Source organism: Piliocolobus tephrosceles, chromosome 20 (genome assembly GCF_002776525.5).
Source record: "Piliocolobus tephrosceles isolate RC106 chromosome 20, ASM277652v3, whole genome shotgun sequence".
NCBI classification, from domain to species: Eukaryota; Metazoa; Chordata; class Mammalia; order Primates; family Cercopithecidae; genus Piliocolobus; species Piliocolobus tephrosceles.
Genome location: NC_045453.1, coordinates 7,709,594 through 7,723,759, shown reverse-complemented (window position 1 = coordinate 7,723,759; position 14,166 = coordinate 7,709,594). Strand labels below are relative to the sequence as shown.

The 14,166-nt window shown below is 47.3% G+C and overlaps 1 protein-coding gene across 3 annotated transcripts in view; it reads right to left on the bottom strand.

The window, feature by feature from the left end:
* Window positions 1-88: 88 nt before the first annotated feature.
* The window catches only part of ACSS2 (acyl-CoA synthetase short chain family member 2), a 50,301-nt gene continuing 36,223 nt past the window's right edge, over window positions 89-14,166 (bottom strand). Inside the window, exons 8-18 of one of the 3 annotated variants that reach the window (XM_023220496.1) lie at window positions 9,118-9,255; window positions 7,667-7,837; window positions 7,225-7,358; window positions 6,901-7,033; window positions 6,763-6,819; window positions 6,497-6,577; window positions 4,914-5,022; window positions 2,255-2,323; window positions 1,740-1,916; window positions 1,071-1,145; window positions 89-935 (exon numbers count right to left, since the gene is read on the bottom strand). In XM_023220496.1, the coding sequence (XP_023076264.1) occupies window positions 808-935; window positions 1,071-1,145; window positions 1,740-1,916; window positions 2,255-2,323; window positions 4,914-5,022; window positions 6,497-6,577; window positions 6,763-6,819; window positions 6,901-7,033; window positions 7,225-7,358; window positions 7,667-7,837; window positions 9,118-9,255 (1,272 nt within the window). In that variant the 3' untranslated portion in view covers window positions 89-807. The remainder of the gene's footprint in view (window positions 936-1,070; window positions 1,146-1,739; window positions 1,917-2,254; window positions 2,324-4,913; window positions 5,023-6,496; window positions 6,578-6,762; window positions 6,820-6,900; window positions 7,034-7,224; window positions 7,359-7,666; window positions 7,838-9,117; window positions 9,256-14,166) is intronic. The other 2 variants (XM_023220497.1, XM_023220499.1) reach the window with 2 other exon arrangements.

The window sequence follows — 14,166 nt, the reverse complement described above, 5'->3', positions numbered from 1 at the left end:
CCCCTCCCTTCCCTTTTGCCACACAAATCAGAGCCACTAATGAATATACAGCCTCAGGGCACAGAAACCTAAGAAAACAAGTCACTACTTCTTGAGATCACAGGCTTTATTCCTACAACCACAGGGCTTGAGCCTGACTGAGGCAAGAAAACAGAGTTTCATCTGAGAACGTTTCTCATGGGCTGGGTTCTATTCAGGGGAGGGTAGGAACAGAGGACAAGGAAGACAAGCTCCTCTGGCCCTAGGAACAAAACACATTTACTCCTTCAAAAAAGCAGATGATCTGAATGCCCTCTGGATACTGAATCTGCCCACACAGCCCCTGAAGCCAATGGGCAGACAGTACTGGCATCTGGCACAAAAGGGAATTCAGACCCAGAACAGAAGCAGCAAAATATGGACTCACAGACCATTGTTTTTAAGGGCAAGTGCATGCCCAATGTAAGTACTGGTGCTTCCTAAGAGAGCTGACATAGGATTACACAGCTGCCTCCCTGCTTCAGTGGAGGCCCTCACATCCTCTCTGAACACTTAACTTGGGTAGGAGAGGTAGCCTTTTCATCCCTGGGTTCTGAGAGCTCTGCAGTCTGGGGGCACAGCAGACGAGGCTGACCTGGGCCCTGTCCCTTCTGCCTGGCAGTCACAGGAAGTTGTCTCCACCCGGAGACAAAGCTGGTTTCTGGTCCCAGACAGCTGGTCTAGGGAGGGTAGTGTGGGTCAACGCTGGCCCTCAGCACTCCTGAGGGGGCAAAGAGGATGGGCAAAGTTTGGAGCAGGGGGAATCCTGGGTAAAGGTAAGGATCATGTTCACTGGATGGTCAGGCAGCGGTGGCTGAAGAGGTGACTGATGACAGATGGGTCAGCCACAGTGGACGTGTCTCCCAGGTCATGGTCATTCTGAGCAATCTTCCGAAGCACTCGCCTCATGATTTTCCCTGGGAGACCACAGACCTTTAGTTACTTGGTGAAAGCACTGACCCACCCCAGCCCTGCCAAAGGCTTTCATCCACACATACCCCACCACCACCAGGCCTCAGCCCATCCCAATCCATGGAGGCCTCTGAACATACCTGAGCGGGTTTTAGGCAAACCAGGTGCATTCTGGATGTAGTCTGGTGTGGCAATGGGGCCAATCTTTTCTCTAACTGTAACCAATAAATCATCAAGCATTTCTTCAGCACCCTTAGCCAGACTTTTCAAAAAACCAAAGTAGAGATGCTTTGTTCCCTACCTGTTTCCTCCTCAAGTCTCTACCCACAGAGACAGCCTCAGGTTCACTGCTTCTCTCACTCTCAATACACTGTCTCCTTACTCTCCCATTTTATCTTATGGAACTCAGGCTGTAGAATGAGCCTGCTAGAGTTTAAATGCTACCTTTCTAGCAGTGTGGCCTTGGGCAAGTGACTTAACTTCTATGAGTCTCAGTTTCATCATCTTTAGAATGAAGGTAACAATAAGATCTGTTTCATGAAGGTGACTCTGGGGATTAAGCGGGGTAATTCATTTAAAGCACTTAGCCTAGTGGTGGCACAAAGTATTCTAGAAATGTTAGCTATTATTATTATCCTAGTGGGACACTAGTGAAGACTGAACAGGAAAAGGGCAGTCAGCCCATGGGACCCCCTGGAATCTGTTTGTGGTTTGGGGATCAGCTTGCTCTAGCCCCTCCCCAACAACTTGCAGTGATAACTGGGCCTCCAAGACAGACCCTATAGTCCCTGCCCGGGGAGGCTCCTCACTCTGCTTCTTGAGCTCCTCGGTGAGCTTGGGGCTGAAGGTGTGGCCATCACACAAGGTGACAAAGCAGTAGAGGCATTCACCCTTCACAGGATGAGGGTGGCCCACCACAGCTGCCTCTGCAACAGCCTCATGTTCCACAAGTGCTGACTCCACCTCCGCTGTACTCAGCAGGTGTCCTTGTCAAGGGAAAGGAAGCGCCATGAGAGAGATCTCAGCCTCTGCCCCAGCCCCTGCTTCATCTGTACCCATGGGGCAGTCCTGGTCTGGTCAAAAGGAGAAGGCCCTTCATTCACTCCTCAGATGACATGCTTTCAGTCACCCCACCATCCCAGTTCCCCTACTCTAGGCACGTTCCAGTGTTCAATACTCCTCTAAAACCTGGACCCAGAACTGAATGCTATGCTTAGTACATGGTCTGGCCAAAGGACACTCCTGGGCTCTTGCAGAAGGCTTTGGCTGGGTGTTGTCAGAGAAGCAGAGTTAATAAGATGGGAAGGTGGCCCCTGGCCCTCACCAGATACATTGAGCATGTCATCAATCCTGCCAGTAATCCAGTAATAGCCATCCTGGTCCCGCCGGCAGCCTGGGAAGAAATGCAAAACCTAATAAATAAAAACCCTACGGTAGGATACCCCTGATCCACATTACCAAACTGCCACACCCTCTGCAATAGCCTTCTAACAAGTCTTCCTGCTTCCACTCTTGCCCACTGTGGTAGCCAGCCTCCAAGATGGTCCCAATGATCTCTGCCTCTTGATATTCATAGCCCTGCAGTCCTCTTTCTCATTGTACTCGGGTTAGTCTGTGTCATCAACAGAATTTGGCAGAAGTGATAGGATGTCACTTCTGAGATTAGGTTGTAGAAGACACCTAGCTTGTCTTGGTTGCATTGTCTCAGATCATTTGCTCTGGGTAAGCCAGCTGCCACGTCTTGAGTAGTCCTATGGTGAGGTGAGGGACTGAGGGTTCCTGCTAACAACCATGCGAGTGAGCATGAATGTAGGTCCTCCAGGCTCAGTCAGACCTTCAGGTGACTACAGTCCCTACCAACAGCTTGACTGAAACTCACAAGAGACCCAGAATGAGAACGACCCAGCTAAACTGTTCACAGACTCCTGATCCTCAGCAACTGTGTGAGATAATATTTGTTATTTTAAGCTGCCAACTTTTGGGATAATTTGTTCCATAGCAATAGTATACTCAAACTCTATTCTCCATAAATCAGGCAAAGTTATTTTCTAAACAGTAAATCAATTCTTAGCACTCCCCTGCTTAAAACCCCAAAAGGTGGCCAGGCACGGTGGCTCACTCCTGTAATCCCGGCACTTCGGGAGTCCAAGGTGGGTGGATCAGGAGTTCGAGACCAGCCTGGCCAACATGGTGAAACGCTGTCCCTACTAAAAACACAAAAATTAGCCAGGCATGGTGGCACCCGACTGTAATCCCAGCTACTCGAGAAGCTGAGGCAGAAGAATCGCTTGAACCCCGGAGGCGGAGGTTGCAATGAGCCGAGATCGCGCTACCACACTCCAGCCTGGGCAACAGAAACTCTGTCTCAAAAAAAAAAAAAAAAAAACCCAAAAGGTTCCCCACTGTGCTTTGAATAAAATTCAAACTCCTCACCATGGCCCACAAGACCCTCCCTATATTACGTACGTTTCCAGCGTCATGTAATATTCTTCCCTTTGCTTGCTACGCTCCAGCCACATAGGCTTCAGTCCATTCCTCAGACATCTCAAGCTGCATCCCTCTGCACAGAACACTGTTACTCTAGATTTCCCCATGCCTGTTTCCTTCTCACCCTTCAGGCCTCTGCTCAAATGTTACTTCAGAGAACTCTTCTCCGACGATCCCATGTACAGTAGCTATCCCTGCACACACTCATTATCATGCTACCCTGTTTATTTTTCTTTTTCTTTTTTTTTTTTCTTTTTGAGACGGAGTCTAGCTCTGTAGCCCAGGCTGGAGTGCAGTGGCAGGATCTCAGCTCACTGCAAGCTCCGCCTCCCAGGTTTACGCCATTCTCCTGCCTCAGCCTCCCAAGTAGCTGGGACTACAGGCGCCCGCCACCTCGCCCAGCTAGTTTTTTGTATTTTTAGTAGAGACGGGGTTTCACCGTGTTAGCCAGGATGGTCTTGATCTCCTGACCTCGTGATCCGCCCATCTCGGCCTCCCAAAGTGCTGGGATTACAGGCTTGAGCCACCGCGCCCGGCCTCCCTGTTTATTTTTCTTAATAGCACTTATCTCTATCTAAGATAAGCTTATTTAAGTTTGCTGGGTTTGTCCGTCTCCCCTTACTAGAATCCCCATGAGGAAAGAGACTTTGACTACATTATTCATGATAATATCACCTGTGCTTAGATCAGTGCCTGGGCACAGGATCACAGTGCTCAGATCTTATGGATGAATGGATTGGTAGATGGATAGATGGATAAACACAGACTCCAACCATGAAGACAAACATGACATAATAATCATGCACTGCCACATGCCCCATCTCTTTCAACACAGGAGCATACATTGTCCATCTTTCCTCATACATCAAAGTTCAGATGGCACCATCCTGAGACCCCTCCTGCTATACTCATTCCTGCCCTTACAGTCTCTGTAGCTCTGCCTAGATACCAGATACTGACATGTAGGACACATTCTTCTCTGATTTTCTTTACCCCTAACCAACTGATACAGTTTGGATGTTTGTCCCTTCCAAATCTCATGTTGAAATATGATCCCCAGTGTTGGAGGTGGGGCCTGGTGGGAGGTGTTTTGGTCAAGGCGGGGCGGGGGGCCAGATCCCTCATGAATGGCTTGGTGCTGTACTTGCAGTAATGAGTGAGTTCTCACTCTATGAGTTCATGTAAGATCTGGTTGTTTAAAAGAGGCTGGCATCTCCTCCCTCTCTCCCTTGCTTCCTCTCTTGCCATGTCAAACACTGGCTCTCCCTTCGCTTTCTGCCGTGATTGGAAGCTACCTGAGGCCTCACCAGAAGCAGATGCCAGCACCATGCTTCCTTTACAGCCTGAAGAATGATGATCCAAAATAAACCTCTTTTCTTCATAAATCACCCAGTCTCAGGTATTCTTTTATAGCAATACACCAACTCTTCCTGAAAATGGAAGTGGAAGGTACATGTCTTAGTGGGAGGTGCAAGAAGGGGATAGCTAAGGCTCACCATCTCCTGTAACATAGTATCCAGGGAACTTCTTAAAGTAGGTTGTCTCAAAGCGTTCGTGGTTCCCATAGACCGTGCGCATGATCCCTGGCCAGGGCTGCTTGAACACCTGGGGAGTGAAGAAGGGACAGTGATCACATTTGCTATGCTGTCTCACTGGAAGATAATTACAGCTTTTCTAAACGTGGGGGAAGTGTCCTGAATGCCATTCCTGAGAAGTAGGAGAAAATACAGGCTTTGGAGATAGATGATCCTGGCTTGGAATCCCAGCTCTACCACTTACTAGCTAGGTGACCTCACAGAACTAACTTTACCCCTCTGAGCTTCAGGATCCTCATCTGTAAATCAGAGAAAATACTTTCTGTCTTCCAAAGTTATTGTGAGGATTAAATTAATAGTATGTGGAAATTGCCTAGCACAGTGTACTATTATTGGTAAGTGTTTAGTAAATTTGTGTCTCCTTTTGGGCAATCCTTGAGGAAAGCAAGTCCAGTTTGATACAAATGAAAACAGTCATTTAAAAAAAGTGGTGCCCACACACCAAGTAAATAATTATTGCCCAATCAGTAGCATTCTTTGGCAGCAGATTGATGGAATGGATGGAATTCTAGGCTGAGTCAGAAGGCCTGGATGTAAGCCCTGCCCCTGTTACTAACTTGCTCTTGGGAAAGTGAAATGGAGTGGGGTTGAAGGGACAGGTGAGGCCCCTACAAGTATCAATACAATAATCACAACAGCTAATGTTTATCAAGTACTAATTGTTAGTTTCTCCGCTAACCCCTTCACGTGGATTATCTAACTCAATCAAGCAAGCAGCCATAGGAGACAAAGGCACTATTTTTTTTGAGATGGAATTTTGCTCTTGTTGCCCAGGATGGAATGCAATGGCACGATTTCGGCTCAATACAACCTCCACTTCCCTGGTTAAAGTGATTCTCCTGTCTCAGCCTCCCATGTAGCTGGGATTACAGGCATCCATCACCAGGCCCAGCTACTTTTTGCATTTTTAGTAAAGACGGGGTTTCACCATGTTGGCCAGGCTGGTCTTCCGCTCCTAGCCTCAGGTGATCCGCGTGCCTCAGCCTCCCAAAGTGCTGGGATTACAGGTGTGAGCCATCCGCACTCAGCCAGAGGCACCATTTAAACCCTATTTTACAAATTAGGAAATTTAGATTCAGAGGGGTTAAGTAACTTATCTGAGCTCACAGAAGAGGCAGAGCTAGGATTTGAACCCAGGCAGGGTGACTCCAGACCCTACATGATTTTCCACTATGTTATAAAGCTTCCTTTCTCTAGAATATTTGTCAAAAGAAGATGAGACTAAGTCTTCCAGACCCAAAAAGGTACCATCAGGAATCTGAGCGACTCTGAAAAGGCCCTTAGGAGACTTATGGCCCAAAAGGAAGAGATGTAGGCAAAGTATCCAGGGTCCCCTCCAGGGTCTCTCAGTGAGCAAACCTCCAGCCATGAAACTTCAGTCCTAAGCAGCTCCAGGAGAGATTAAGTTATTAACTCTAAAGCAAAGTACCCTTGGCAGACCCTTTCTCCCTCTCCTTAAAGACTCCCAAGGGCCAGGGCCTCACCAGATAACCTTCAGCTTCACCTTCCAACTCTTCCCCAGACTCATTCAGGATGGCAGGAGCTACACCAAAGAATGGGAAAGTCTAGAAGCAAACAGGAGACAGAACCCAAGAAGAGGAATGAGGCAACTCTGACCCAACTCCCAAGGAGCCCCAGAACCCCAAATTCTTCAAACATAACAGTCCAGTTCTCCACTATCTACCTAGGCCAAATGCCCCAAGACACCATCCCTGCCTAGCCCAAGACCAGCCAGGGGAGCATCACTCACAGCAGAACCAGGTTTCATGGGTGTGGCACCAGGAAGGGGAGTCAACATGTGGCCACCCTGGGGAATTCAGAGATGAGAAATTTGAGTCAATCTTCCCACATTGTCCCTGGGCCCCAGCCTTCTGAACCCTTCACTCACTGTCTCTGTTTGCCAGAAGGTGTCCACGATGGGGCAGCGCTGGGCACCTACCACCTGGTGGTACCACAGCCAGGCCTCAGGATTGATGGGTTCACCCACTGTGCCTAACACCTGCAAGGATGCCCGGCTATGCCTGGGACAGGGGAATGGGAGAGAGGAAGGCTCTGAGTACTACTGAAGGACATATATATCCAGGCTTTTCTCTTGCCCCGTCCTCTTATTCCAGGTCAGAGAGTTGGGACAATGGAAAGGAAGAGACTGTACAAAGGCCAGCACCCAGCTCTGAGGGATACCCATGGGGCAGCAACTGGGAAGGGGTCTCACTTGGTGACAGGCTCATCTCCAAACTTCATGAGCAGACGGATGGCTGTGGGTGCTGTGTAGAACTTGGTCACCTTGTATTTGTCCACAATGCTCCACAGGCGGTTCACGTCCGGATATGTGGGAATCCCCTCAAACTGACCCATGAAGGCTGGTCATTCCCAGTCTTTCCTAATAGTCCTTTTATTCATCCCCCTACCACTCCCTCATGTTCAGTATTTTGCCCTTTCTGACCAACCATAGCTTCACTCCCTTACCAGACAAGCAAGATACCATCCTAGTCAGGATACGCAACCCCCTCAGGACTTCTTTTTCTCCAGGAAACAGATGGTTGTATAAGTCCCCCTCCCTCTAGACCAAGAAGCCTTGGGAGGTAGTCACCCAGGATCATCTTGTCCATCCCCCAGCTAGGCCAGGTGGCCATGGGTCCCAGCTCTCTTCTCACCAAAACACTGGTGGCACCATTGGCCAGTGGCCCATAGGTGACATAGGAATGGCCAGTGATCCAACCAATGTCTGCCGTGCACCAGAACACATCCTCCGCGTGGAAGTCAAACACATACTTGAAGGTTGTGGCTACATAGAGCATGTAGCCCCCAACTGTGTGAACCACACCCTGTGGGAAGAATGGGGAACAGGTTAGGGCTTCATACCCACCCCTACTGACCACCAAATGGAGGCTGGGCAGAGCTGGAGGAAGATCCTCCTCAGGGATTTCAGCCCTGCCAGCACCCTTTTCACAGCATCCATCTCTCTTCCATCTCCTATTCTCCATGCTTCCATCTCCTATTCTCCATGCTCCCATCTCATCTCCTTGATCACACTCCTGATAACACGTATGTCTATCAGTCCATCATTCACACCCGCACCCTCAGATGGTATTTCAGAGCCACCCACATCACTCACACACATGAACACTCATAAGTAATAGTCCCTCTGTTGTGTATATGTGCCCACATACTCAATTGCACACCATCAGAGTGAGTGGGAAAAAAAGATAATTCCCTTTGTTTATTCCATAAATCCCTACCCCCATTTCTATGAAGGAGAGGCCAAAACTGTGTTTCTAAAGGCTCATTGAGGGATATTCCAAAGCATATGGAGATAATTTAGGAGTGGGGTGGGCAGAAGGTAGAGTGACATAGCTTTCAAGTCAGTGGAAGAAACAGAGTTTTCTTAAGTGTTTCCGGTTCCCATGGTGTGTGCTGGCAGAGAACTACATGTTAATAGTGTGCCATGTGGAAGGAATTGAACTCTAAGAGTTATGGTCTTAGAAGCCTGAGAGGGTTGGCCGGGCGCGGTGGCTCACGCCTGTAATCCCAGCACTTTGGGAGGCCGAGGCGGGCGGATCACAAGGTCAGGAGATCGAGACCACAGTGAAACCCCGTCTCTACTAAAAATACAAAAAATTAGCCGGGCACGGTGGCGGGCGCCTGTAGTCCCAGCTACTCAGGAGGCTGAGGCAGGAGAATGGCGGGAACCTGGGAGTCGGAGCTTGCAGTGAGCTGACATCCGGCCACTGCACTCCAGCCTGGGTGACAGAGCGAGACTCTGTCTCAAAAAAAAAAAAAAGAAGCCCGAGAGGGATCTCTGTGCCCACCCCTGGCCTTGAGTTAACAGAATAGATCTCCTTCAACCAAACCATGTGTGCATAGGGAAAGAACATCCATGTCAGCTGTATGAAACCCTCCACCTGAATTGTCTCACCCTGAGCCTCACCACCTATAGATGGAGGATTTATGTCTTCACTTGATTTAGAAAAGACAATGTTACATTTCCAAAACTCAGGGTTGTTGGAAAAAAATAATTTCATTACTTGTTTCCTCAGAAACTTACTTCTTACCCCTACATAATACACACACACACACACACACACACACACACACACACACTTGCCTTGGGTTTGCCTGTGGAGCCACTGGTGTACAGGATGAAGAGTGGATCCTCGGCATCACACCACTCGGGCTCACACTCATCCCCTGCCTCTTGCATGAGCTCATGCCACCACAAGTCAATCCCTTGGTTCCATGAGATCTGCAGGGATGGGCAGAGAAGAACTGTGAACAGCTCAAGATGGAGACAAGATACACCTATATCTTGCCTCTGGAGGGAATGAGGTGGGATGGGCAGGTAGGAGTACAGGTAGGGAGAGAAGGCCCTTCAAGGTTGGAATGGAACAGAAAGAACAGGAGCAGAACCCAAGCTTACTGAGTACTCCAACCACCCTGCCATCCTACCCCAGAACTCCTCTCACCTGGCCTCAGGCTGAGGAGGAACACTTGGCTGGTCCCTTCCCATCCTTCGATTCTCAGCTTTCTTCTTTCCAAGAAGTCACCTTCTTGGAAAGGCTTTACCTGAACAGTATCTGATAGATTCCCACCTCCAACCTTGCTATTATTATTGATCACAACACCATGTTTCTTTCCCACACAGTACATATTTCCTGTTATTTTATTTAGTTGTTTACTTGATTACTGTCTTCCCATCTAGATAGTGACATCTATGAAGGAGGTGAAACATCTTTCCTCCCGACCCCTGCCATGTCTCCCAACACTTAGCAAAGTGCCTGGCACTCAATCGATTTTTGTTGGACGAATGACTATGCACACACAGGTCTACATACATACATATGTACTTATGGGACTAGGCTCATTAGCAGGGATGCGGACACCACACAATTCAGAAATGCAAAATTAGTCAGAGCCTACAGGTGAGGTGGGCACCTGACCCTGTTAGCAGTAAAATAAGTCAACAGGTCTTGGTCCAAGCACTTTTCCCTGCATGTCCAGACCCAATCCACATCTATGGGTTTCCTACCCTAGCTCTGCTCCTGCGTTTACACCACTGGTACCAATAGGGTTTCCCATAGAGACTTTGGCTTGAGGGGACAGGTTCCATTCAGCAGGAAGCTTTGCTTCAAGTTGGTGGAGAAGGACCAAGGTGGACTTCTCTCATAGAAGGATGTCCCCTATGCCTTTGATAATTACTTCTGGATCTGTCATCCTGAAACTTCTCTAAATTCTCCTTTGAAACTGTTTTACTTTTCTGTCTATATCACCTCTTTGAACACCAATTTTGAGTCTACCATCTGCTGAATGAAGTTAGATCCCTTGAATTTGTCCAAAGTCTTCAGTGAACTTCAATACCAGTTCTGCCACTTCCTAGCTATATGACCTTGGGCAAGTCACTTTACCTTAAGTCTCTCCTTTTAAAAATGAGGACAGTCATTCTTGCCCTAATGGACTCACAGGATGTGGTAAACACCAAAATAGAAAAGTATTATCTAGTAAACATCAAGGCTTGGATTGCCCCAAGGGTAGAGGTTGGGGTGGGATGAGGAAGACTGATGAATGTCAGGAGAGCTAGAGGTTAGTTCAATGACTACTGGGAGTTAAGAGTGTGAAGCTGGGCGCAGTGGCTTATGCCTGTAATCCCAGCACTTTGGGAGCCCAAAGTGGGTAGATCACCTGAGATAAGGAGTTCAAGACCAGCCTGGCCAACGTGGTGAAACCTGATCTCTACTAAAAATACAAAAAGTAGCCAGGCGTGGTGGCGGGCGCCTGTAATCCCAGCTACTCCGGAGGGTGAGGCAGGAGAATCGCTTGAAACCAGAAGGCAGAGGTTGCAGTGAGCTGAGATCACACCACTGTACTCTAGCCTGAGCAACAGAGTGAGACTCCGTCTCAAAAAAACAAAAATAAAAACAAAAACAAAAACCAAAAAACCAACATAACAACTTAAGAGTGTGATGATGGGAACTGTTTGGGGTTTGCTTTAGCTGTCACAAAGTCCTTTCATATTTATTAGATTCTTGTATGTTCAATGGCCCTGGCTGGCAGGTAGACATGGTGGTGTAAGATAAATGCCATTCTCCCATTGTAAGGATATATGCTAATTTGTTGTGTGCATATTTGGTTAAAAAAAAACCCTGGAGTGTTAGATATATAGCTTGATAAATTAGAAAATGACTCTCTAATCACTCCTTTCTGTACCACCTGCCCCTTATGGTAGAGAATTTGAAATTTCTGGATTTTGAACATCATAAAAACAACAAGCTTGGAAAAAGGAAGAAGAGAGAGAAAGCTGCCCACAGTTAGAAAACGTAAGAACATGCCTGATTTTGTCTATCCATATGCATCTACACATACATTGTCACATGGGTACTTTTTCTTCTGCCAAATGATCACTTGAGATGGGGGCACTAAGGTATTCAACCAGAAGTATCAATACTGCTTTGGACAAATAGTGCTGGTCTACAGCACTGTGAGCTGTCGCAGAACAGGCACTAAGTACATGTAAGGACAAGACATAGTTACAACTGTGGCTCTGCAATGAGGGCACTCTTATAATCTTATAATATTATTTCTTTTGTGGGTGGGTGTGTATACAGAGGTGGAGGGGTTAGAGTACTCCAGGTGTGGAACTGATAACTAGCACCAGGAAGCAGAGTGAACTCAATTAGTAGAGCAAACTTTGGTTGTGAATTAGGTGTGTGCCTATGAGGCCCCAGGCTCTGAACCAGGAAACGGTATGAATTTTCTAAAATAAGAATTGAGGAGTTGGCCTTCATCTTTGGACCAGGATAGCCTCAAGGAGGACAGCTGACATGTATGAGAGAGGTATATGAGGGAGCTCATAGACAATATGGTTGAGGAGGGTCCCTGCAAACCCTGCCAGGCTCTCCCTGGAAGACTGTTTAAAGATAAAGGGGTTTGGAGCCCTGCCAGGATTTCTGCAGCTCTTTTGAAAATTATTTAAAAATTTTTAAATATGGGGCCCATTGTCAGAAAGATTTTTGCAGCTTTGACTGCAGTTCCCAGACCAACAAACCTGGACTTTTTAAGCCTATTTTTATGCTCTTTGGTATTTTGGAAACTGGTTGTTTTTACCTCCAAGAAACAAAAATCCAGTAGCCTTTGGCCTGAAGGTCTCTGGTATTAAGAATTACAAGAGTTTGTTATTTCTTTTCTGGTCTCTCTTTTGGAAATGCCAATCTGTCTGTGGCATTAAGGGGAAGCAAAAAACAGCTGACATTTATTGAGTAGTTACTAAGTGCGAAACACCTTACATATATTGACAAAACCCTATAAGATAGGTACAATTATTATCCTTATCTTACGGATGGAGAAACAAACGAGAGAGTTTAAGTACACAGTAGCAGGTGGCAGAACAGGATTTGAACCCAAGTAATCTGGCTCCAGAGATTACAATTTAAGCCACTAAATTTGTCACCTTTTTCAAAAGAAAGGGTATAGGTCCTGCCTGAGTTTTAAAAGAAAAGCAGTATCCCCTAGGAATCAGATCTATCTCCACCATGCTAATGAGAATAGAGAAAAGGGGCTTATATCTACCATTGGCCTAAGAGGTTAATCACAGCAGATTTAGAGTAAGACACCCTGTGAAGACGGCAAAACCGAGAGGAATGGTGAGCTTTACATGTTGTTTTAGGAAGGGAAGCTGTCTCCTTTCATAGCTTGTGTTATCATCTCTCCATTACTGACAAGGAAACTGAATCCCAGAGGGGAGAATTGACTTACTCAAGGTCATACAGCTAAAAATTAGTCTCTGGACTTCAGGCCCACTCTCTCCTTGATACTAATCTGCTTTAAGCACCCCCTTATGGATCTCCCTTCTTAGAACCACCTACAATGTGACTTTTGTTCAGTTTAGCACTTAGTCATATTACAAAGTTATATGCAGTTTGTAAATCCCAAAGTACTATGTAAATGTATTTAGGAATCTTCTCTGCTGTACTGTATAAAACTTAGGTTTTCCTTTGTATTAATAATACATGTGTAACTCCCCAACTTGATGGTGAATTCCCAAAGTCAGGGTCTGAACCTCCTCCACCTACTCCTCCTCCTGTCTCTCTTGGCTCTGCTCCAGCTACCTGCACACTAAATATTTTCTGACAGGTTACCTTGTCCTCTCTCCCACAAAGGTCCTGAGCAGCAAGATAAAATGGGTTCTACTGTTACCTCTCTAAGAGCCATGCTCTATACCAATTCACAGAGGCAGTAACAGACATTTAATTTGACCACCTTCAGTGGCTTACATGGCAAGCTGCCCAGGGGCAAGGGGAAAGGGGTTAGGTCTGGCAGCCACCTCAATGGGGCAAACAGGCAAAGGGCAGATGAGCACAAAGACAAGCACACAGGGAAGCGGTGCCCACGGCAGTGCAGAAATGGATACCTGGGGCTGAACACGCTTGGATTTCTCTTTCAGCTTACCCTGTTAAGAGCCCAGGATGAAAAGGGTAGTGAGGAGGGTCCAAGTACACAGGGAGTGGGAGGAAAGGGTCAGTGTGTCATAAACCCCAAACTCCTTTCTCACTGGTCCTCCCAGCTTCCATTTTCCTGATCCTGACTCCAGCCCCTGTACATGTAAAACCCGTAACACTGATTGGGCTTTCCAACTTCCCTAAACTAGACTATAGCCTCTCTAGCCCCAAGACCCCTCAGGGAGCCTCAAGTCACAGACTCTCATTCAACCCCAGAACTTTGATCCCTCATGCTCCTCAGCCTGGAGGCCATCACTGGGCATTTCTACCATTCCCACCAGAAGCCCGGGGGTCCAAAGTTAACAAGGGCCATATTGTGAGGGCTGGACTCTGGTCCTTCCATGGTGGGCATCCCTTAGGCCGCAAAGGTAGCCCACCCCACATCACAGCCCAGTGATGGAGATGACTATATATTGTTACTCAAGTTAGACATTTCTAACACAAGCCTAGGCCCTGAGGATCCCCTGTGCCCACAAGGCTACCCCAACCAGCATTAGGAGTCTCCCTTACAATCACTTGTGCTGTTCTCAAGATACAAGGGTCTCTCTACCCACAGTCAAGGTCAAAGTCTTCTAGCTCCCACCTAGCCCTGCTAGAGGAGGCATTCCTAGAATTGCTCCTGGATCCTCAGTATACTGATGAGCAGGCAAAGAAGGACATCAGGA